This window comes from Mustela erminea, chromosome 9 (genome assembly GCF_009829155.1).
Source record: "Mustela erminea isolate mMusErm1 chromosome 9, mMusErm1.Pri, whole genome shotgun sequence".
Taxonomy (NCBI): domain Eukaryota; kingdom Metazoa; phylum Chordata; class Mammalia; order Carnivora; family Mustelidae; genus Mustela; species Mustela erminea.
In genome coordinates this window covers 73,251,566-73,275,010 of record NC_045622.1, presented here as the reverse complement: position 1 = coordinate 73,275,010, position 23,445 = coordinate 73,251,566, and the positions used below count along the sequence as shown (strand labels likewise).

General features: G+C 47.7%; 1 protein-coding gene across 10 annotated transcripts in view; it reads right to left on the bottom strand.

Annotated features, from left to right (window-relative positions):
- NAV2 (neuron navigator 2) overlaps positions 1-9,749 on the bottom strand; it is a 397,127-nt gene extending 387,378 nt beyond the window's left edge. For 8 of the 10 annotated variants that reach the window (XM_032357750.1, XM_032357752.1, XM_032357753.1 and 5 more), the window contains exon 1: positions 5,256-9,749. In XM_032357750.1, coding sequence (XP_032213641.1) covers positions 5,256-5,513 — 258 coding nt within the window. In that variant the 5' untranslated portion in view covers positions 5,514-9,749. The remainder of the gene's footprint in view (positions 1-5,255) is intronic. The other 2 variants (XM_032357755.1, XM_032357757.1) reach the window with 1 other exon arrangement.
- Positions 9,750-23,445: the final 13,696 nt, after the last annotated feature.

Here is a 23,445-nt window from a genome sequence, read left to right as displayed (position 1 = left end):
CATACCCAGAAGGAGATGTACTTCTATACGTGTGTATATATACACACATAATGATATCCTAAATAAGCCACCCGTCCCACCTTTAAAGTGTCTTACGAAAACTAACCCGTGGACTAAGCAATAATAGGCGAAATATAAACATTCTTGCATGTTGGCGGATAACCATGCTATACATTCCCCTCTAAGAACGGAGAGAGAGAAGAAAGGGAATAACACAATAGCAGAAAAATGCACTAATCAAATCCATAATCAACTTTGATGATGGAGCAAGGATTCTAATCAAAACACAATGGGGCAAAGTTGCAACAGGTTGTAAGCTTGGAGCTGCTCTCTCTTCCCAGGGGCCTCGCCTGCTCTTTCTTTTTAAACATCTGAAACACCCACAGAGGATTTCAATCACTTCTAATTACTTTTTTAAAGAAATGAGTTGCAAGTTGAACACCAGGCTCCTAAAAACAGGAAATATCAAAGTATTATATATATAATTTTTTTTCCCTGCAGCTGCTTCTTAAAAATAAGCTAACCTCTCCTCAAATAGCTCACGCGCATTCCTTATCTGAAGGTCGGCCGGCCAGGGTTTCTGAACGAACGCAGAGCATGTCTCTAAAACAATTCTTTGCATATGGTCATAATTTATACACCGCGTTAATGGAGCAGATGCTATAAATGTTCACTCTTGGGGGAAGGCCCAGGTATTCCAGCACAAGGAAGGGAATTCAGGAGGGGTGTGGGGCTGCAGAGCACAGGCCCCCCAGTGGGGGAACAGCCCAGCTGCAGGCTTGTGAGAGAGGTTCAAGGTGAGGGGCTTGGGGAGTTGACAATGGGGTTGTACGTAAGAACTGTTTTCTGGCTACCTTAGGTCTTTTCACAGTTGATGGACATGGAAAGCCAGCTTGGGGGGAAAGGGCTGTCACTGGCTGAACAGAGTTGCTGCATAATAAAAGAAGCCGTGAGAACCACCTCCCTTCTCCTGTAACTACCATGTTGAATATTCTGAACCCCAAGCTAATAACAATAATCACTGTCATTTTCCCAAGGGTCTGTTATGAACCAGGTCTTTGTTTTTTTTTGTTTTTTTTTTTTTTAAAGATTTTTATTTATTTATTCAACAGACAGAGATCACAAGGAAGCAGAGAGAAGACAGGCAGAGAGAGAGGGAGAAGCAGGCTCCCCGCTGAGCAGAGAGCCCGATGCTGGGCTCCATCCCAAGACCCTGGGATCACAACCTGAGCTGAAGGCAGAGGCCCCAACCCACTGAGCCACCCAGGTGCCCCATGAACCAGGTCTTTACGGACACCATCTCCCAGCTTCTCCTAGGAGGCCTGCGTATGCAGAATTCTTATCCACCAGCCAGCAAGCAAAGCCAATCCTTCAACAGCAAGATGCTTTTGTTCCTCACCACCTTTGAAAAGGAAGACACTAGATACAGAGACAATTATCTGTTGCATGAAAGTGCAGCTTCCCTGTGGTGACATCATCTTTTGCTCTCTACCAAAGCATGGCCCTGCCCTCATCCTTCCCTCTCATGGTCATCTCACCTCCTCTTCTCCCCACGCAGTCAGTCCTGCCCATCTCTGATGCCCAGCCTCCTCCAGGAGGCCCTCTGGATTTCCCCAGCCATTATGGCCCTTGCCTTCCTGCAGGCCCCAAGCATATCTTTCAGCTCTCTCTGTACTGTGTCCTGTTGTCCTTGGTACCTCAGATATACCTCCCAACTAGACTATAAAATCCCCAAGGCCCAGGCCATGTCTTATTTACTTTGTGTACCTGCCAGGGTAAATGATGAAGGGAGGCCACTATGAAGGTTGGGAAGATCACCAGCCCTGAAGCTAACTCATCCTGACTCTGTTCCATCACACCAAAGCAGGATGACCTAGGGCAAGTTGCTCTATCTTGCTGAGACTCACTCACCCTTCTAGCTCAATGGGTAGAGCTGGGGTCTTACCAGGGCCTGCAAGTAAGCTGGAAGTCTCTGTGGTTCTCTCTCTACAGCAGAGTGGTTAAGGGCATGGATTCCAGAAGCAGACTGTCGTCCAAGTTCTAACTCTACTTCTGCTACTCACAAGCTTACTGACCCGGTTTTGCCTCAGGTTCCTCATGAGCAAAATGAGAATACGCCTACAGTAACATAACATAGTAACACATATGTCATTGGATTGTCAGAAGAATCAAAAGAGGCTTTTTATGTACTCGTCTTTAGAACAATTCCTGGCATGTAAGCAATGATTATATTATTTGATTTGCCATTGTTATATTATTAATTTATCACTATTATGTTATTTAACTTGCCATTATTATATTATTTGTCATTATTATTATATTATTATTATAGAAAATCATTGTTATAGAATATGTCTTGTCTGTTTTTAAGCAATACTGTGAGGACGAAATAATATTATATGTAAAGAGCCAGGCACTAAACAAGTAGCAGTGCCCTTGCCTCTTCTTCAGGGCATGCCTGGTACTGACAGATGCTCTGTAAATTCCGATTAATACCCTTCAAGGGCTAGAGAGGTAAGCTATGCCTTTTCACACTTAGAGCTTATTAGATCCAGGTTCAACATGTCTTATCTCTTGCTTTAGCAATATAAATAGCTAATTATATTAATTATTCCTTATTTGCCAGACACTGGGCTAAGCACTTCACATGTTATTCTTCTTAATCCTTACAATTTGTATGGCTGTTTATGCCCATTTTTACAGATGGAAAGACTGAGGCCCAGAGAGGTTCATTAAATAGGTCACCCAGCTGGTACGCAGCAAAGACAGGATACCACAGATACCTGCCTGACTTTAAAACCTCTGCTAGTGACCACTGCGTACCCCAGTCTTCTGCCAAAAGCTCCCTGAATAAAAGGGGGAGTCAGAGGCCCCAAGATGTCATCTGCCCTATAACTCATCATCTTCCAGTGATCAATACCAGGGTTTGAATTAGGGACTAGAGAGGTCAAACCAGACAAAGTAAGTCCTCAAGCCTATAATAGGCTTTCCTGAATGGCAAATGGGCACCATGTTAGACAGAGTGAAAGGAAGCCCTTTCCAAAGAGGGGAAAACTGCCTTTGCCAAGGTCACTTCAATGCCAAGGTGGGGCAGTGAGCACCAGGATCCGCCACCTGCCACAGAGAAGAGCCCTCAGGAAGCCCAAACGTGGGTAAGGAAAGAGGAGGCTGATAAAAGTAGGATAGGCCATCAGAAAGCAGCCAATGTCCTTAGCAGTCAGTCCAAACCATTCTCATGATCAGCACACAAGGTCCCACTGAGGTCAAATCAGGTGCAATGGCAGCATTCTGGGGATGGTGGACCAAGAGTAAGAGAGGGAAGCTAAGTAGTGAGGGACCAGGACCCTGCCAGCCCCTCCAGGAACAGCTGGAAAACATTTTTTTCAGAAAAGAGGGTGATGAATCACCTTTCCAGAACCTGCCCAGTGCAAGTCCTTCAACAATGTTTATTAAATATAGGGTCGAATGGGCAAAGGCAGAAGAGCTTCCTGGGCAGAAACCATCCCATGTCCACTTTCCCTCTCATTCCTCAGATCCTCCTCATCAGGCTGGAAGGGTGTGTGTCATATCCCAGAGTCACTGCTCTGACCTCCCACATACCACCCACCATACCTTACTCACAAGCCCCACCTCCAAGGATGGATAGGAAAAACCTCACAAGAATGTACCCCTGAGCTCATTCTCATTTCAGAGCCGACTGGACCAATCCTGTGGCTAACAACAGAAAACGAGAACAGAGCACTAAACCCTAGCAGAGACAGGCCCCGGGAGCATAGGGGGAAATCTTGCCTTCCTCCCACACGCCATCACTCAAACCTGTCAGCTTCCAAAAATGTTTAGCAAGTGCGGCAGTGAGGGGCATGCTTATCAGCCTGGTGTGGGAGCTTAATCTGCTCCGAGGGCCTTCTCCAGCCCAGAGTTCCAAAAGCCTGCTTACGATTAGCTCCCAGCTCCAGTTCCTCCATCGGACAGGCTAGCAATGTGTTGAGTTCTAGCCTCTGATCAGAGAAAGGTCCAGGAGAAGGTGGAGACAGTGTCAGCAGAGAGGAAAGTGCCAAAAAGGTCAGCTGGTCTGTTGCCACTTTCCTGACACCAGCCCCAAACCACCTCCCCCTCTGGCTTCCCGCCTCTCCTGACTGGGACAGTCACATCCGTCAGGTCAGCCTGTCCCCAAAAGTCCCTGCTGACTGACTGCCAAGAAAATAGAGCATGCCCCTGCTCCCTCCTACCAGATGGGGGTGGGGGGTGGAAGGAGCAGGGAGGGCAGGAGGCCAAGAGAACCTGATTGGCCCTTGTGGATTTCCTTAAAAGAGACTGCCGGCCAGGGCCTGTCACCCAGCCGAACTGGGTGATGCAGGCTCTGTCGGGAAAGGTAAAAGTCACCAATTCTCTTCAAGCTGGAGCCACCCCCCATCCCCACACCGGGTCAGGCAGGCTACCAGCGCTGGGATCTACTACCCTGAAAGGAGGGGGCTTAGCTTCCCGGGGGCCTTTTGGAGGCAGACACCCCCACCCCCTCCCCCACCCCCACCCCAGCCATAACCGCCGGCCAGGACGCTGGGAGTCTCTGGCTGCCCGCCTCAGCTGGTGCACGGGCAATCCCATGGCAGTCCCAGCACCGTGCCTGGAATCCTTTCGCCCCAAGGGACGGGCAGGGGCAGGCCATCGTCCAGCCGAAAGGAACAGGTTGATGGCAACCCCCAGACTCCTTTGCCTAAGTCTTGCTGCCAGGCCTGGGGGCGTTGAGTCCAAGGAGGCCTCAGACCATTCCTTGGCAGACAGAATCTTGCAGAACCGCCAGCCCGCCAGCCGTTGCAGCAGACACTGCCTTCTTGAGGCCAAGCTCTCAACATGCAGGACCTGACATTTCCAGAGCTGCACGTTTTGGGTTTTTTGGTTTGTTTTTTTTTTTGGTTTTTTTTTTGTTTGTTTGTTTTTTTGTTTGTTTGGTTGGTTGGTTGTGTGTGTGTGTGTGTGTGTGTGAACACGCCACCCGTGCCCCCAGAAGGGAGCTGCGGGCGTGCCCACACCCGGGTCTCTCAGAGCTCCTTAAGGCAAACCACCGGCACCCGGCCACACCCACCGGCCAGCCCAGTCCCCCGCGCGCATCCCCAGATCTGCCAGCCTAAGTGGAATGGCTCCCTTCTCCGCCCACTGGGCAGCCCTTTACCCCGTCCAGCCGAGCCACCTTACCCCCAAGAAGTATTCACCTCCTCCCACCCCCGAACAGCGCCCCGGCACACAGCACCTCTCACCTGGGTATCGAACCCGTTTTCCACCGAGCCGCTCTTCCGCAGCGGGAGCCCCTCCCCCGCCGACTCCTGCAGTCCCTGGGATTTCAGGGGGATCTGGCTGGGGTAGGCAGTCTTGCTCACCTCCACCTTGCTTCCCAACTTGAGGTAGCAAGGCTGGGGGCCGGTCCGGGCTGGGGGCACGTGCAGGATGGGCGCGGCGCTGTGCACGGGTTTGGGCAGTCCCGACTTCATTTTGGAGGCGACCAGGATGGCCGGCATTTTCTCCCGGGGCTTCGGCTTTCCCAGCACGTCCCTGGCAGCGGCGGCGGAGGCAACCGCTAAAGGCAGCGCGGGTAGCAGAGCAGGCGCCGGGCCTCGGCCCACGAGGCGCCCACCACCAGCGGAGGGGGAAAAAAAAATCCCCGGGTCGGGGAGCTAGCAGCAAACCCGCAAGCGCGCCTGCGGGATGGAGCAGAGGACTGGTTGCGGAGCTCAGCAGGTCCCACCTGGACGGATGCTGCAGCCGGGTTTCACGCCCCTCCTGGGCGGCCTGTTCAAGGGATCTGGGCGTTCAGGGGCTGTTCCCTCTTGCGATTCTCCTCCTGGGAAGCCGAGGCTTGGACGCCCATATTAACTTGTCACTGCATCTCCGAAGTGAGGAGGCCCCTTTGGAAGAGGAACCGCGGGGACGGGCGCCTCCAGCTCCAGGAGGTTGCGGGTGTCAGCGGCCGAGGGTAGGAGCGAGCAGCGGTGGGAGGCAAGGAGCGAGCCGAGGAGGAAGGAGAGGGAGGACGCACGGAGCCCAAAATGCCTCCACCAAGAGGCAGCTGCTGCCCCGATCTCGAGCACCGCAGTGTCACCCGCGACGCAGAGGCGCGGCGACAGCCCCCGAAAGGTCTCTCTAGGCGTGACAGTCACCGCTGGTTAGAAGTCCCCCGGACAGATAGCACCTTAGCGCCAGCAGGTCTGCACATGCTCTGTGAGCTAAAGCGCAGCAAGGCTGTGGCCGTGGGGCGCGGGCACCCGGACGCGCGGCTGGCGGGCTGGGCAGGGCTGCGCTCGCGAGCGGCGGCCCCGCTTCCCGGGAAGGCTGCGCTGGCTGCGGGGCTCCGAGCAGGGGAGGACAGGCTGCGGCCGGCGCGGCTGCGGCGCGCGCTGACAGCCCGGGCCGCCCCGGCGCGCCCATTGGCCGGTGGAGGGCCAATCAGCGCCTGCAGTCCTCTCTGCAAAGGGGGCGTGGCCTCAACTCCCCGGCTGCGGTCGAAACTCTGGGGCCGCGGCGGCCGCCAAGTACAAAGCCGGCTGGTGGCCGCTCTGCGGCACTGCTCCTGCGGCGCGCTTCCCAGCGGGCCGATACTCCCGCGTCCCTGAAACCTTCTTTTGAAAAATGCCCTTTCGAATGCAAAGGCCCGCCTCGGGGCCCCGCGGGCAAGACTCGGGAGGAAGTTTGTTTCCTTTTTTCAAATTGTTCTGGTCACCTTAACGGTTTGAATCTTCCGGAATCGCGCCCCCCGCGCGGCGGCCCCCTGTCTGGACTGGGCAGGGCTGTTCCTCGTCTCCCGCGCTAAGGACTCGCCAGCCATTTCTCCTCTTTTCTGCCTGCACTTCCAGGCGGGCCGGGGGACCTCCCAAGAGCTTCCTTTCCAGCTTTCAAAGGCTGCTCTTTTCATTTAACTATTTGAAGTATTTATAGGCAAATACAGGACCCAGGGAAGACTCCCGCCCCGAGTCTTCTCCCGCTCGCAACCTACCACAGACTCTGTCATTAGGGTGGCCCGAGGAAGCCAGGAGAGGCTCCATGACCCCGGCTGTCTCAGGCTAACCCTTGCTTCGTTTCTTGTAGGAGCCCCTCCCTGTCCGCGCCTTGGACGCACTGGCCCCACAGGTTCCTCGACTTGAACGCGTCCGAGGATTTCTGTCTTCCCAGTTGCTCTTTGGGTTCCTCCCTGACGTAGAGTATATGACGATTGGAAAGCAGGATCCAGACAAGCCCAAACCCTCGCAGTTCATGGACTAGCATCCCCCACCCCAGAGCATTGCCTGGATTTAAACTTGGCGAGTTCTTTCATCAGATATGCACCCTTACAAAGCTTTGGGTTTCACTTGGAGCGAAGGAGGAGGTTTGACTACATTTCTATCATGCGAGGTTGTTTGGATTAAATGAGATAGCACATGTCAGTTAAGCATAAGTACCTGTCAGTGTAAGGGGCCAACAGAAGTTAGGCAGTATTATCCCTTTTCCTAAATTACTGCTTTCCACCATCCCAGTCATCCCTGCTTACAATCTGTTTGTCTTTTTTCTCTGTCTCTAAGATAACAGGTTTTCCCTGTATGTCCACCCTGTAGCGTGATTTACAATGCTGAAAGCATTGATTTATCATTACCCGACCAAAGGAAAACTGAAAGTTTTGAAAACAACCTCTGAAAGCAGCATTAACAAATGAGAAGGTGCCTTCTTACCCTGGCCTGCTCCCTGGCCACCTTATCTTCCACCCACTCTAAACAACTATTCTAGCTAGGTTGAAATAGCTACCCAGGTATTCTCCTCTCTCTGAAATTAAATCATACACGGTCTGTGCCACTTACTTAGCACTCAGCCCTTTGCTATCTAATGTCACCGTGTTATTTAGCGTTTCATGATTATTCTCTTCGCAGAGAGTAAACCTCATTAGGAACTGCGGTTTTTAACCTTCATTTGAGTCCCTTGGCATCAAATATAATGCTGTGGACAGAACGGCTACCCAAATTGTTACTGCATGCATACATGAGTGAATGATGATAGCACCAATCCTCCAGGAGGAGAGCCTTTTAGACTCAAGTACATAGGGTCATAAGAAATGTTATACTAGATTCTTTTACCCAGAACTCTGCTTCATTCAGATGTACAGAGAGTTATGGGAAGATACTTGTAGTCCTCAACTTTAAAGTTCACAGAGATACCCCAAAGTATGGTTCCCCGACCAGTAGCAGCAGCAGCAGCAGCAGCAGGACACTTGTTTGGAAATCCCACCCAGACCAATTCGTCCAAAACCTCTGGAAGTGGGGCCCAGCAATCTAGGTTCAACAAGCCCTTAAATCAGTGATGGTGATGCATGAAGCTTCAGGGCTTCTACCCTAAGGAATATATCCTACACTCAGTGCTCTTCCAGGGCGCCCTAAACCTTTTTGAATCTAGGAATTACTGGTGATCTTGCTAAAATACAGTTTTGGTTCAACAGGTCTGGAAGAAGGCTGAGATTCTGCTTTCAGGATAAGCGCTCACGTGATGCCCATGCTGGTGGTCTGGAGATCACACTTTGAGTAGTGAGGCTAAACCATAGGTAACAAAGGGTTTCATCTCAAGGGTCATCTGTAGTTAATTGACTTTCTGTCACACTGTGCATCTATTAATTTACTTAGAAAGAGCAGCCTAATCAATTCATAATATCTGTCATGGGTGCAGAATAGAAACAGTGATAGACATGCTAAGTATTTGCCATCTTTGATCTGCTATCTTTGCTCTCCTGTTTAAATTGTATTTGTTGATTTTTGGGGTTCTTAGACCCTCAACTATGTGCTCATATGAAAAACAGTGACTTCTTTTTTGGAACCTCTTCCTAATCCTCTAGGATTTAGTAAACATATGAGCATTCACCTTCACCCTTTCTGACGTTTATAACTAAAGACTGCTAATTTGTCATCTTTCTTGATGAAAGATGAGTGAATCTTTTAGTCTATTTCCAATTTCTCTTCCTGCCTCCTCATCCTTTAATAATGTTATTTGCTCTTTCCAGGAACTTTTTTTTATCTTCCTTTATAGCTTTCCTGTTAACCCTCATTTTCCTTATTTAAAGCAAAACAACTTATCTTCATAACCAGACAAGGGGGGGGGCTATTTTTTCCTGGGGCAAAAGAGGTAATTGCAAGATTCCTCCTTAAATAGGATCATCTCAAATTATAAAAATGCCTTATAAAGTTACTCCTTCCATATGTATGCTGTTAACATGAAAGAAGTCATTTTAAGTCAATGTTTGGCAAGCCTTGGTAGCTAAAGAAGTCACTGGTTTAGAGAATGGCAAACTGCTTTGTAAAGAACAAACTACCCAGGTTTTAAAAAAAAAAAAATTGTTTTAATTTGATCCACTATGGACAGCCCACCACTTAAAATCTCAACATTGATAGCCCTTCTTTCTCCTCCTTTTGTCTAACTCTAAACTTCCAACTCACCCACATGTTAGTGATGGGCCAATTTGAAACTTACCCCTGAAGCTCTCAGGATCACTGAATCATCCTGAGTTCGGACAGTTCCCTGGTTCTAAGCCATCTTCACATCAGGATGGGACAGCTGCCCTGCTTTCAGATTCTCAACGGCAGCCACTGGTGATTAGTTGAGTGTGAATGGGGCTTCAGAGCTGACCTGCAAGTGACCAGCCCCATCAACCCATCCTTCATCTGAGTGAAAGACCCCTTGCTGTGCTTGACCTCCCAAGAAGACAGTCCTACAAGAACCTGAAACATTGAAACCCCCAGCTTATTAAAAAAAAAAAAAAAAAAAAGAAAGAAAGAAAGAAAGATCTTTTTTTTTTTTTTTTTTTTTAATTTGACAGGGAGAGAGGAATCACAAGTAGGCAGAGGGGCAGACAGAGAGAGCGGGGGAAGCAGGCTTCTCGCTGAGCAGAGAGCCTGATGCAGGGCTTGATCCCAGGACCCTGAGATCTTGACCTGAGCCAAAGGCAGAGGCTTAACCCACTGAGCCACCCAGGCACCCCAAAAAGGACGGAGCTTAAGAAAAAGTCAGCAGCCTCTTGGAAACCCTTGACTAGGAACGATGAAGGGAAATGTTGCTAGTCTCTGAAATAATATAAAACATTCACGAGTTTCTTTGGGAGTCAATAAAATCACACTAGCTTATTTAAAAAAACACACTTTTCCTTAATTTTCTAGGACATGGTTTGGCAACTTACGACACATATCTCAGAGAGGGCACAAATGCCCACATTTCGGTAACAGCTGAATTGAGAGCCTACACATCTCAGGCTGCAGAGAAACCAGGGCAAGAACCTTAGCACGGCTCTTTAGAAGGATGGCTCACCCTGCCCCTCACTCACTTCTAACCTGCCTTCTTCCAGATGGCTCTGTGTGCAGGTCAGTATGCGCAAAGACGATCTACGGGAGATGGGGTTCTCTCACCTGCAGACGCTGGAGCATGAGGAGCATGTGTGAGTGTGCCTATGTGCACACTCGCATCACTCGCATAGGGAGTGGCTCAATCATTAATTCAGTGAAGAAATTGTTGAGAACCCCTTATGTACCAGGCTTTGGGTATTATGACAGAGAGTAAATAAGAAGAAATTCTTGTTCCCTGTTCTCGAGGTTCAAAGAATGATGCATCTGCTGCTTTCCATCTAGAGGATCACCCTTTTTCACAACAACAAACTGGAAGAAGTCACAATCTAGTAAGGGAAGCACACAAGGAAATAAACAGCAAGTAGTAAAACAAATAATCTAATAGAAGCAACACGGAATACAGTGCGATAAATGAGGTACTAAGAAGAATCAACTACCCATGAGGTTAGGAGCTACTTTGATTAATGAAACTTTCTTTTTTCCCAGTGAATTACATTGTTCTTATTATGGGTGGTGAAAACAAAATATACGCAGCCAATTCCTCACAATTTGTTACTTCTCACACTTAAAAATAAAATTTCTGTTAGAAAAATAATAAACGATACCGATCTACCCTGAAGAATTTCAGATAAGTTTCATATTAAAAAACCATTGATTATGGACATTAGGGAGGGCATGTGCTATGGTGAGTGCTGTGAAATGTGTAAGCGTGATGATTCACAGACCTGTACCCCTGAGGCAAATAATACATTATATGTTAATTAAAAAATGCATTGATCTGTAATAATGGAATTTTTTTTTCCCCAGTAGCTGTAATGAAAGTTTCTAACCAACAGAAAACTGAAAGGTAATGGACAAAAATCCCCTTTCCACTGTTAGTTTTGAAACTCCGGGAGAGGGTTCCCTGGGTGGCTTAGTCAGTTAAGCATCTGCCTCTTTGGCTCTGATCATGATCTCAGGGTCCTGGGATCGAACCCCACATAGAGCTCCCGACTTGCGGGGGGCTGCTTCTCCCAATCCCTCTGCTCCTCCCCTGCTCCTGCTCTCTCTCACTCACTCACTCACTCTCTCTCATAAATAAAGAAATTGTATCTTTTTTTTTTTTAAAGATTTTGTTCATTTATTTGTCAAAGAGAGAGACAGAGAAGGAAAACAAGCAGGGGAGCTGCAGGCAAAGGGAGAAGCAGGCTCCCTGCTGAGCAAGAAGCCCAATGTGGGGTTTGATCCCACAACCCTGGGATCATGACTGGAGCCAAAGACAGATACTTAACCAACTAAGCCACCCAGGTGTCCCAATAAATAAAATCTTAAAAAGAAAAGAAAAAAGAGAAGAAGCTCTAAGAGATATGGGTCCATCCTCCCATCTGTGTATGTGAAGTCTAGAAATGATTCTTTTGTTGACATCTTGCCTCATTCCATATCCAATAAAATGGCTAAATATAAATAAGAACAAATGTGATAGAGGAAAAACATTCTTTTTTAAAAAAGATTTTATTTATTTATTTGACAGAGATATCACAAGTAGGCAGAGAGGCAGGCAGAGAGAGAGAGGAGGAAACAGTCTCCCTGCTGAGCAGAAAGCCCGATGTAGGGCTTGATCCCAGGACCCTGGGATCATGACCTGAGCCGAAGGCAGAGGCTTCAACCCACTGAGCCACCCAGGTGCCCCAGGAAAAACATTCTTATTTAAAACTTGGGCTGTGGGGTACTTGGGTGGCTCAGTGGGTTAAAGGGCTGCCTTCAGCTCAGGTCATGATCCCAAGGTCTTGGGATCAAGGTCCCCCTCCACCAGGCTCACTGCTCAGCAGGGAGCCTGCTTCCCCCCATCTCTCTGCCTGCCACTTTGCCTACTTGTGCTCTCTCTCTCTGTCAAATAAATATTAAGAAATTATTACATAATTTATATATAATTATATAAAATATTAAATTATTTTATTTATATAAAACTATATAAAATAATATTAAATTGTAAATATTAAATATAAAAATATAAAAAATAAAAATAAAATAATATATGGACTGTGATTGCTTTTGCCTTCAGCAGTTTGGAGGAGAGTACGTGAACAAATCCTAACAGTGGGAATATAAGTCGCACATCACTGCCATATTCAGGCAATATGATTACTAGGCAAATCTGAAACCCCCAAATCAGCCAGTTCAGGGCTACTCAAGAAACAGCCTGTGAGTATGTGGTCTGAGAGATAACATTAGGGATCATTTGGATAATCCAAAAGCCAGCCCAGAGTCCAGGAGTCAAGCTATATGGTTGTCCATGACAAGTGAGAGATTCGGGTTCCTAGAAGAGGTTTCATGTGAAGGACACCCCCAAAACACAGTAGCCAGAGCACCGTGAAGAGACCCCTGACAAGCACAGAAAGAGCAGAGCAGAGCGGCATAGGAAAACCCTTTCCTTTCCGCAAAATAGCAATAAGGCCCAATGTGCTACCAAAAGCTTGAGTGCTGAGAGTTTTCTTTTGATGAGGGAAAATTATTTTTAAAAAGAGCTGAGTTTTGAATCTGGGCTCTTTTTGAAGCAGAAGAAAGAGAATAGGGGAAAGAGTGAGAAGCAGAAATTCCGAGTCAGGAATACCATGAGAATGAAAACTGCCTCCCTGTCCATCTTTACCCAGCATCCCAACTCAGTGATTTGCAAAGCTCTGGGGAGGGCTGTCAAACAAATTTCAATAAGAATGTCTCCTGACTTGGGGATGCTAGGTGGCTCAATCAGTTAAGCATCTGACTCTTGATGTCAGCTCAGATCATGATATCTGGGTCATGAGATCAACCCCCACGCTGAGCCCCTCATCAGGCTCCATGCTGAACATAGAACCTGCTTAGGATTCTCTCTCTCTCTCTCTCTTTCCCTCTGCCACTGCTGCGCTCTCTCTCCCTCTCTCTCTCTCTGGAAGGGGAAGGGGAAAGGGAAGGAAATGTCTCCTAGTAAAGAGATGGTACCAGGGAAAATGTAAATAAAAAGTGAATATTGAGATTGTATGTATGGGCTAAGAGGTGAAGTACGAGAAGAGGAATATAAAAATGTCTGGATTTTCTAGTCCATGCCACTGGCTACAGCCACGTCAGAACTCACAGCGTCTTTCAGATCTCCCTGTGCTGTGGAGTGACCATGACCTAGGACTACACCTACAGGTAGTAAAGGTGAAGTGGACTGAGCTCAACATGCCCAGGTTATAGTTGGATCCCACCTGGAAGCATTTAGGTGTGCTTGTTACTTGTAACCGTCTACTCGCTTTTTCACTGTCACAGATTTAAAAATATATATTAATTGAAAGATCTAGTTAATCGAGTTTCAAACTGACCTTTTAAAAAATTATATTTCTTGTTTTGTATTATTTGTTCTTCTTCCACAGATTAGACCCAACAGCCAGAGTTGACCCAGTAATAATGATGATCCTGATAAGAACTATAATTTATGAAGTTTTTTTTAATATGTGCCAGGGACTACGATAAGCATTAACATACTTCAGCTCTGAGTCTCACAAGCATCTCATGAGGTGGATCATGATTGTCATTTCCATGACACAGAAGAGAAATGGAGGCCAAGAGAAGGCTCAGTATCTTACCTAGGTCCCCACAGCTGATTAAGCAGAAAAGTCAGATTTGAACCCAGGCACTCCAACTTAAGAGCCTGGGCTCTGGACACCTGACAGTATCCTATCAACGGACTAGTCTTCATAACAATAACAGTAGAACCTACATATATGGTGGCACAATTGCTCCATTTTGCAGTTGAGGAAGCAGGGAAAAGGTTTCATAACCAACCAGGTTGTGAAGGAGACTGGTCTTACTATCAAGGCAAAGAATGAGCACCAGGCCAGTTATGGGAGCCTGTCTGCAGGACCCTATGCTCAGGTTCTGAGACAGAGCTGCCAGACAGCTGGGAGACAAAGACAACTGGACCAGTAGTCTTAAACAAGAAGCTTAAGATCACCAAGGGTGCCTATGCACCCCTTCCCTCCAAAAAACCCCTAGAATGCTGAATCCATGAATGCACATTTTAAAGGGTGCGTCTGAATCCGCCAGTCCTCACTCTCTGCTTTGCAGCCTTGACCACTCCTGAAAGTCACCTGGGGAATCAATAAAGTAGGGCTGCCCAAGCCCAACCCTGCACCAGCTAAATCAACCTCCCTGGGAAAGGCGCCCCAGACATTTGCATGTTAATAAAGCTCTCCAGGTGTAGGCAAATTGAAAAGCACTGCTTTAAGAAATGCTACAAAGGCTTTGTGCTCTCAGTGCTTCTGAGCAGAGGATTATTATGGCAATAACCTTGAAAGTTCTAATCACTAGCATCCAATCTGGAAAAACTCAGACCTTCTATGACTTTCTGAGCTGGATTTTCTCTCCGAGAGACACCCTCAGCCCATTCAGCTGTCCCTGTAGCCCAAATGCAGCTGGGTCAGTGCCCACACGCTGCTTCCAGGCAGCTCTGTGGATGACATCAAGCAGCTTGATGATTGCCCCGTGGGGGCCTCCAGGAGCTGAACTGCAAGGCTTCGGCCGCTCCCTCAGCCGCATTTCCTCTTTTGGTTACTGGGATCATCCTGGGAGCCTTCGTGCCTACCCTCTGACTCTGCCCCAGGCACAGGGCCTGGCGAGTATCCGTTGGGAGAGGCTAGGAGAGGCGCTGCTAGCCCATATATGACCCACAGGGAAGGCTTGTGGTGCCCAGGGTCACAGCTTTCCGAGGAGGGCTTCGAGCACAATTAACTCTTGGAGGTCACTGTTTATGAAAGGGTGTGCTGGCGAGCAAAATCCTGGCAGTTGATAACTTAAAAAAAAAAAAAAATCACTGAGAGCTTTGGTATGCATTTTGTAATTTTTTTAAAAATTTGAAACGGAGTCTTAGTAAAGGTATTTATCTTACATGTATGTTTCACTACTATTAAAATTCACTCATATATTTATACGTGTTTACATATAAATCAAGAAGGAAAAGGAAGGATGAAATCACATCAAACTGTCAATAGAGGTTATTTCTGAGAGGCAGGTTAGGGGACCAGTAATTTCTTATTTAATATCATTGTTTTAAAGGGTTGGAATTGTCAGTGATTTTAGCTTGCTTTTCCATGGCATTTTCTGTACATTTCAATATGTATATTTCAAATACGTATATTTCAAAAAGTCTTTACTTGTCTTAACCTTCTATTTACTCAGAAGCACTTATGAAGTCCTATAGTGAACCAAGCACTGCGCCAAATGTTCATGATTTGGAAGTTTAATGCATCTCCAACTCTGCCTTCTGCCTTTGCAGGCAAGTGAGATGAGCCCTCTCCCAAAGAAACAAAGAAACCAATGCTTTGTTAGCTGCCAAAGATTAACAATCCAGTCTTGTTGAAAAGGTTATCTATGTATGTGTAACAAAGTCACGGAAAACAGGGTACTCTCCTCCTCCCGTGTCTCCAGAGACCCCGCCTAATTTCCCTTCCTTCCAAGGAAGCGGCTCGTCACAGAATCATTCTCTACAGAAGTGCCAAGACCACCCCTGAGCGGAGGGACTAGGAAATCAGTTCATTTCTGACAGATGTACCAAGCTATCTCCATAACCAGCAGTGCTGAAGACAGAGTCCTCCTCCTGCAGAAAGAGATGTGAAGGAAATGGGCCCCGGTATGGCTCAAATGAACTTCGCCGGGCACTTGTGAAAGGGAATTCTAGTTCATGCTACCCCTTGGCTGAGCTTAAAGCTGGTCTAAAAACTGTCAACAGAGCAGAGACACCCATGAGGTTCTTTTGCGCCCTGAGCTCATTTGAAGCCGCTAAACATAAACAGCTGTGTTGATTTCCGCTCACTCTCCAAACCCAAGGCAAATAAAACCTCAAAGCTCAAGATGGGTGGAAAACAGCAAAATAGACAGGGAGTTTCTTTTATTTTTTGGCTTAGAAAGATGTCGTTTTACAAACAGTGGGGCAGGACACCATTAAATCTTAAAAAAAAAAAAAAATTGCCTGGCAACTTTCTTGAAGTTCCACGTTATGCAAGAATTTTAGACATTCACTGATAAATGTATCAGAATGTTTCCCTTGAGGCAATCTGGACATGCTTCAAATGTGACTCCAACAAAGTCAGTCTCTCTAAACACTGCATCTGAGATCGTCAAGCATCGTCATTCTGGCTTCCCGGCTTCCACAAAGACCATGTTCTCAAACTTTGGGATATTGAATGAACTCCCATCCAGAAACATTTATTCACTAGGGTTTTTTTTTTTTTTTTTAGGGATTTTATTTATTTATTTGACAGACAGAGACACAAGCAGAGAGACAGGCAGAGAGAGAGAGGAAGGGAAGCAGGCTCCCCGCCGAGCAGAGAACTTGATGCGGGGCTCGATTCCAGATCCCAGGAGATCATGACCTGAGCCAGAGGCAGCGGTCTAACCCACTGAGCCATCCAGGCACCCCTGCTCACAAGGGTTTTATCCTCCCAATGGGGGTGAAGGTGGAGGGGACCATGAAGGGTTGGGCCTAGAGATGGAGAATCCAGTTGTTCAAAGGCATCTGGCCTGCAAAGCTGACTTCCTGCTGTGTTATCAAAGACAGGTTTTAGAACTCCCCTCCCATTACCATTTTAGCTCTTTCCTTGCCTTTGATCTTTTATTCTTGACTTTCAGTCCTGTCTGGTCTCCACAATGCCACTGTCTTCTGTTTTCTTCTTTGACAGAGCCCCTTTATCAATACTCCTTGTTTCCAGGATCCGTTTTTGACTGAGCAGAGTGAAGGAGAGACAACAGTGGGGGTGGAGTCAGGCAGACCCGCATGTGAATCCCAACTTCACCAGGGATTGGCTGAGCCAGGATCACTTCGCTTCTCTGACTCTCAGTTTGTTTAATAGTAAAATGAGTATGATGGTAACTCCTTCCCAAGGCTGTTGCAAGGATTTGAGACAATGGAGGCGGAGAGCCTTGTGAGTCTAGAACCATACAGGTGTTATACTCATTCATTCATTTAAATAGTATTTTAGTGCTACTGAATGCCAGGCAACATGCTAATCGCTGATGATATAATATTAGTAAGAACCAAAGGTCTTTTCTCATGGAGCTTATAGTATAATCTTGAAAACTGACAATAATTCATGATCACATCAGTGAATATAAACTTACTAAGTGCCGCAAGTGCTATGTTCTCAGATAAAGAATCTAGACCCCTTTAGACTGTGGAGACCCCAAGGCTTCTCTGGAGAAGTGATATTTGGGGTGATGTTGGGGTGAGGTCTGAAAAGTAAAGAAGGTAGCCAGACAAGAATGGGGTTTTCACACATGTCTGCTGGTGCCACCAGCTAGACTCCAAGAGCTGACCTTTACTCCTCACCTGCTTGTGCCCACCAAAACTCGGTCCCCCTATCATCCCATGATAGAAACCAAAACTACCCCTCAAACAGTAACGATTGCCTAGACAAGAGCTTGGGCGGCCCAGACCACCCAGACCTGTCTGGGCTTAACTTGAGACGCATGCCTGTACAGACCGAGCATGGAGTGACCCAGGGAGTGACCAACGGTTATCTTTACTACATTAGAATAGTAAAATCTCCACCCAAGCATGCTTTACATAACATACAATGTACATACAAACATGTTTCCTTAAGGAACATGTGTGACCTTATGCACACCTCTACACATGATGACAAGGCTCCCTTATTTATTTATTTTATTTATTTATTTATTTTTTTAAATTTTTATTTGTTTATTTGACAGAGAGAGATCACAAGTAGGCAGAGAGGCAGGCAGAGAGAAAGAGAGGAGGAAGCAGGCTCCCTGCTGAGCAGAGAGCCCGATGCGGGACTCGATCCCAGGACCCTGAGATCATGACCTGAGCCGAAGGCAGCGGCTTAACCCACTGAGCCACCCAGGTGCCCCGAGGCTCCCTTATTTAAATATTCATCCTAACCCTAAGTAAAAGAAACCACTCACCCTTGCTTGGGGAGTCACAGCTTTGGAAATTACACCCCATGGTCTCCTTATTTGCTACAAATAAAGTTTCCTTTGTAGGGACATCTCACATGATTTAGTTCCTATCTGTGGCTTACCAAGAAGCAAACTCACATTAGTTGGGTTACTCCAGGGTGCTTGGGGTAAAAGTTTGGGCTGGTTGTCCTCCTCCCCCACCACATTTCTCCTCTCTTTTACCCTAAGGATAAGAGACAATGTCAAGGTTTTGGTTGCTTCTTTGGAAGACCCTTAGGGAAGTGGAAAGAATCTGACAGATGTGCATAGACCCTGAATGGGTTGTGTGATCCTGGCCCAGTCATTTAAACTCTCTGAGCCTCAGTTTCCCCACCTATGTCATTAGTAAGACCCATCACCTGGGACTTCGGGGGGAAATTAAATGAGTGTCAGTGAAGTAGCCGAGAGTGGTTAAAAGGATGACAACTTCAGAGTTTGCCTGAGTTTGACCACATGGGTTTGAGGTTGGCCACTTACTAGCAGTGTGACCTTGAACAAATCACTTAACCTCTCCATGCTTCAGGTTTCTCATCTGTAAAATGGGGTTAATAATGGTATCTCCCTCACAGTGTTGAAGGAAGAATTAAATGAATTAATATGAATAAAGCACTAAATCAGTGTTTCCTGGCCCCATGATTAGCATTTTTCTGGGCACACAGTAAGTGTTTAAGCCACATTTCCTTTCCCACCTAGCCTGAAGTCACCACATGACCCCTTGTTGTAGGTATATCTGTGTGTGGAAATTTCCTCTACTAAGACATAACCGAGGCTATGAGCCTAATGGAGCACGATGCCTCTCTGAGAGGGGCTAAGGCATCACCCAGCATCCTGGGGAAAGGATCTGCGTCCCCAGCACCGAGCGTCCAGAATGGACCAGGCAGGGAAGAGAAGCTGGAGAGAAGGTGATGGAAGAACTCTCTAAACACGTCCCTTGCAATTCCACAAGCCGTGAGAGGCCCAGAGAGGCCCCACTTCTCTCACTGCAGCCCAAGCTCACCCTCTCCGCTGCTCCTCACCTGACCTCCTGCCAGACTCAGGAACGAGGCACATGATCAGGCTCTGCGCATGTCTCTTTCCTCCGAGACATTTGTTCAGGGTGCTGTGCCGCTCTTCTCCACAGGTAGCAAACGCAGGTGTCTCCCCATCACCACCAATGGCCTGAGGCCATCCTCTCCAGGGGAGATGCCTCTGCTTGGGAGACAAGCTTTGTTTTCAGCAACCGACTTTTAATCTTGCTACGTGTCCAAATCCACAATCACAACCAACATCTCATGGCCCAGCCACCAAGGTAGTCCAGTGCAGAAGGCCACTGGGATGGTGGCAGGGTTTGGGGTGGCAATGAAACAGTTAAGTGTCAGATTCCCCATCTCATTTAAAGTCTCCAGAGTGCTTGGAAGTCACATTTCTCCCTTTTACAGATGAGAATACAGAGGTGCAGACAGTAAAGTAATAAGTTTCCTCTGATCACATAGTTAGGCAGCAGTAGGACTGGGATTCAAATGCTGAACTGTCTAATTCCAAATCCACACTTTCTTCATGATACCCTATTTGATACCAGCAACCTGGGACGGAGTCCCTGACTCTGCTTCTTGTTGGCTCAAGTTGGGCCCAATCACGGGCCATCAGCAATGTGATCCCGATTCTCTGTGGGCCACAGAGTGGGGACCCTGATCCAGCTGCCTATGCTCACACCTTCCCCCAGCAGGTGCCAGCAAGCAGGATGCTGAGGACCTGAGAAGGAAGACAGCATTCCCGAGTGCATCCTAGGGCAGGGGGCTGAGCCACAGTGCGCATGAACTCGGTATAGAAATAGTCTCTGAAAAATCTAGAGTGTCTATGCTCTCCCCTCCCTCCTCTTCCCGTACTTCTTGCACAAACGCACACACACAAACACGCACATGTGTACGCGCACACTGTCCTCATGCAGCTTGCATCCGGCAGGAAGACGTGCCAACCGAGGTGTTGAAATCCACGGAGAGTCATGATTTGGCACCTGCAGAGTACTTTTCAGCACCCTGGAATGACAGCTTATTTGTCCATACAACCCTTCCAGAAAGGTTGTATCTGTGCCATCATGGAGAAAGGAAATCAGAGCAAAAGCTGTCAGTGGCTGTGGCCAAGCTGGACTTGAACTTCTCACCCCTTACACAATAAGGCCTCTCACAGGTCCTTCTTGCTCCCAGTTCTGCTGTTCAAATCCAGGTGACCTTGGAAAAGCCCGTGGTCACTTTCAGGCCTCAGTTTTTTCAGCTGCGAATAAGGGGGTTGTTCAGTGGCTCTCTACCTGGGCCGTTTGGACCCACAGGGTCTTCGAATATGGCAATGGCAATGCGTCCATTATAAGAAGAGCTGTCATTGACTGAGGGGCTTAGACGCATTTATTAGGCATCTTATGAATATCTCTGGTTCTTAAACCTGCAAGGTAAGAATGGCCACCCCATTTTATAGATGAAAACACTGATCTACATAGAGTTGAAGGACATGCCCCGCATTGCGTAGTGAGTGGTAGAGCTGGGATTTGAACCCAGGCTCCCTTGTGCAAATAGGACCACCTACTGTTTCCGAGGTGGGTAGCCTCTCTCCTGGCTTAAATAATGAACAGGGATGTGGGTTTCTGGCTTTTGCATGGTTGCCCCTTTGGCACTGGGCCCCATGCCCTGCCCTGTGGTGAGCCTGTCCTGGTCAAACGCACAGAAGGCTCTGGTGAACTTGATGAGCAGAGTGGGCACAGGTGCTGGGTAGCTAGCACACTTCTGGGGAAGGAAGGCACGGAGCCGGCTGCTCTGGGGCTGCCCCCAGAGGCCCCAGTAATGTGTGGAAGCAAGAGATCAGTGGGGCAAGGGCGGGAGGCCTTTCTTGTAACCCTCCCTACTCAGCACACAGCTCCTGTCAGAACCAATTGCCATCACAGAGAGTCTGTACCTCACAGCTCTCTTCCAAAGACACTGACCTACTTTTTGCTGTGTAGACATGGGTCCTAGCTACTGCCTTCTTACTCTCTTTGGAAGAGGTCAGAGCTATCCCAATCATCTACTGGATGAAACCCAGCCTTCGAGTCTGGGTTCCCACAGCCCTCCTGCCCTGCTCTGGTCCACTTCTCCAGAGCTTCTTCTAGTTTTTCTTCTCTCTCCCCTCCCCTGCTCCAGCGTTCTTGAACACCCTGCCCACGCGTGCTGCCCCCCACACCGCGAGGTGGAATGCTCTGGAGGAATACGCTGCTCTAGGTTCTGTGATGCTAGGTAACCTGGAGCAAGCCACTCAACCAACCCGTGCCTCAGTTTCCTCATCTAGAAAATAAGCACCGCAGCAGCGTCTGTTCTGTGGGGTTATTGTGAGGATGAAAACAAAAATACATGTAAAGAGAACTTTCAAGCAGCCCTGGGATGATTCCACTGGGAAGTGAGGCTGAGAGAACCTCTAGTATCAGACTAATGTCCAAGAGACGGGACAAGGCGTTTTAGCGCATGTACTTCACGACGGATGTGTGTTGGGGCACAGCGCCTGGCACAAGGCTGGCATCCTATAAATAGATTTTCGAATGAATGGATGATTCTATTTATATGGAAGATCCAAGGGTAAACCATCTTTGCCCCAAAGCCAATCACTATGGAAACTCAGTTTCAGCCTGATACCAGCAGACCAGGATCCTGGTCATGAAGATTCAGGCTGGTTGAGGACGCCGCTCTGTGAGACACTAGGCTGAACGGGACCCCGTCCCAGTAAGTAAAGTAGGTAGGTAAGTCTGACTCCTGGACACGGTAGGGAAAGCAGACTAAGTGAGCTTAATGCACCACGAAAGAGAAAAGAAGACTTTTCACATGAGACAGGGTTTTGGTAAGTCAGCATTTGGTTGTTTAGGTGCTTTGTTTTTATGCCAGGCTGCCAAGTTTTAGGGACCATGCCAGCTTCAGACTCAAAATGGACGAATGCACTTTTTGAATCCTCACACCTAATTCCCCAGATGGAGATACTGTGAAGTGGTTCTGACCAGCTCTGTGGCTGGGATAGAAGTTATTCTTAGCACAATGGTGTGGGTGGCAAAGAAGGTTTTTCTTTTTATTTCTTCCTTTCTTTTTTTTTTTCTTCTTTTTTCCTTACATGACTGATGTTCAATTAGGCTGCTGAAAACTGGGACAGCATTTCTATGTATGGGGGATAAGGGTGGAGCGGGGCATGACCCAGCATCTCAGTGTCACGTAGCATTTTGCTTTTTCTCTTGTGGTATGCTATCCAAGAGGGCCTCTTGTGAGGAGCTATTAGCATCTGGGGTATAATGGAATTCAATGAAGAAGGCCAGGTGCTAGCTTTGCATTACTCAAGATGGATGAAAGAAAAAAAAAGAAAAAAGCAGGCCATCCAGTGTCCTTTGACAGAACAGTAACCCAGAAAGAACAAAGCCTTTCAAAACACAGGGCAATAAAGGACATGTTTCTCTAGCTTACACCCTGTACCCAATCAAAACCAGAGCAGCTAGGCTGTATTAACTGCATATAGTAACCCAAAGTTAAGACAGGTACCGTGACAGAAAACAATGCCAGCAAAGCCTAGGGGGGAAAAAAAGCTGGGACCAAATATTTCTAATGCCCACTCTGCACTTACAGATAACATCTCGTTTCATCTTTGCAGGGTAGAGTACTGTCATTTCTGTTTATAGATAACAGAACTGACATATGAAGAAATGAAAAAAACACTTCAGTTAGGAAGTGGCAGAACTGTGAACGTGGGTCCCGGCTTCTGGAGTCTCTATCCTTTCCACTGTGGCACGTCTTGAGCAGAAGGTTCTGACTCACCTCCCTCAGGAAGGACACCTTTGGCTGCCAGATAAGGACAGGTGGCAGCACCTGGCCGGGGGAGTGTAGCAGCTGGTGGTGATCCCCTCACCAGGTGTTTTGGTATCAGTGTGTCCCTTGGCCTTGTTCAGTTGGGGGTGAGCTCCTCGCCCAAGAAATAAGAAGCCTCTCAGGCATTGGCTTTAGTGAGCTCTTTGGCCATGGCCGTGGAGAGCAGCAGGTCACACCTGCCTGTGCCAGGGGACACTTGAATGGGAGGCCAAGCTCCAGGGACAGTGCAGGGACATATCAGCAGATCCCGTGGGGCTGGGGGCAGGGCAGGGCTCCTTTCTAACCTACAGAGGTACAAGGGAGAGCTTAGATAA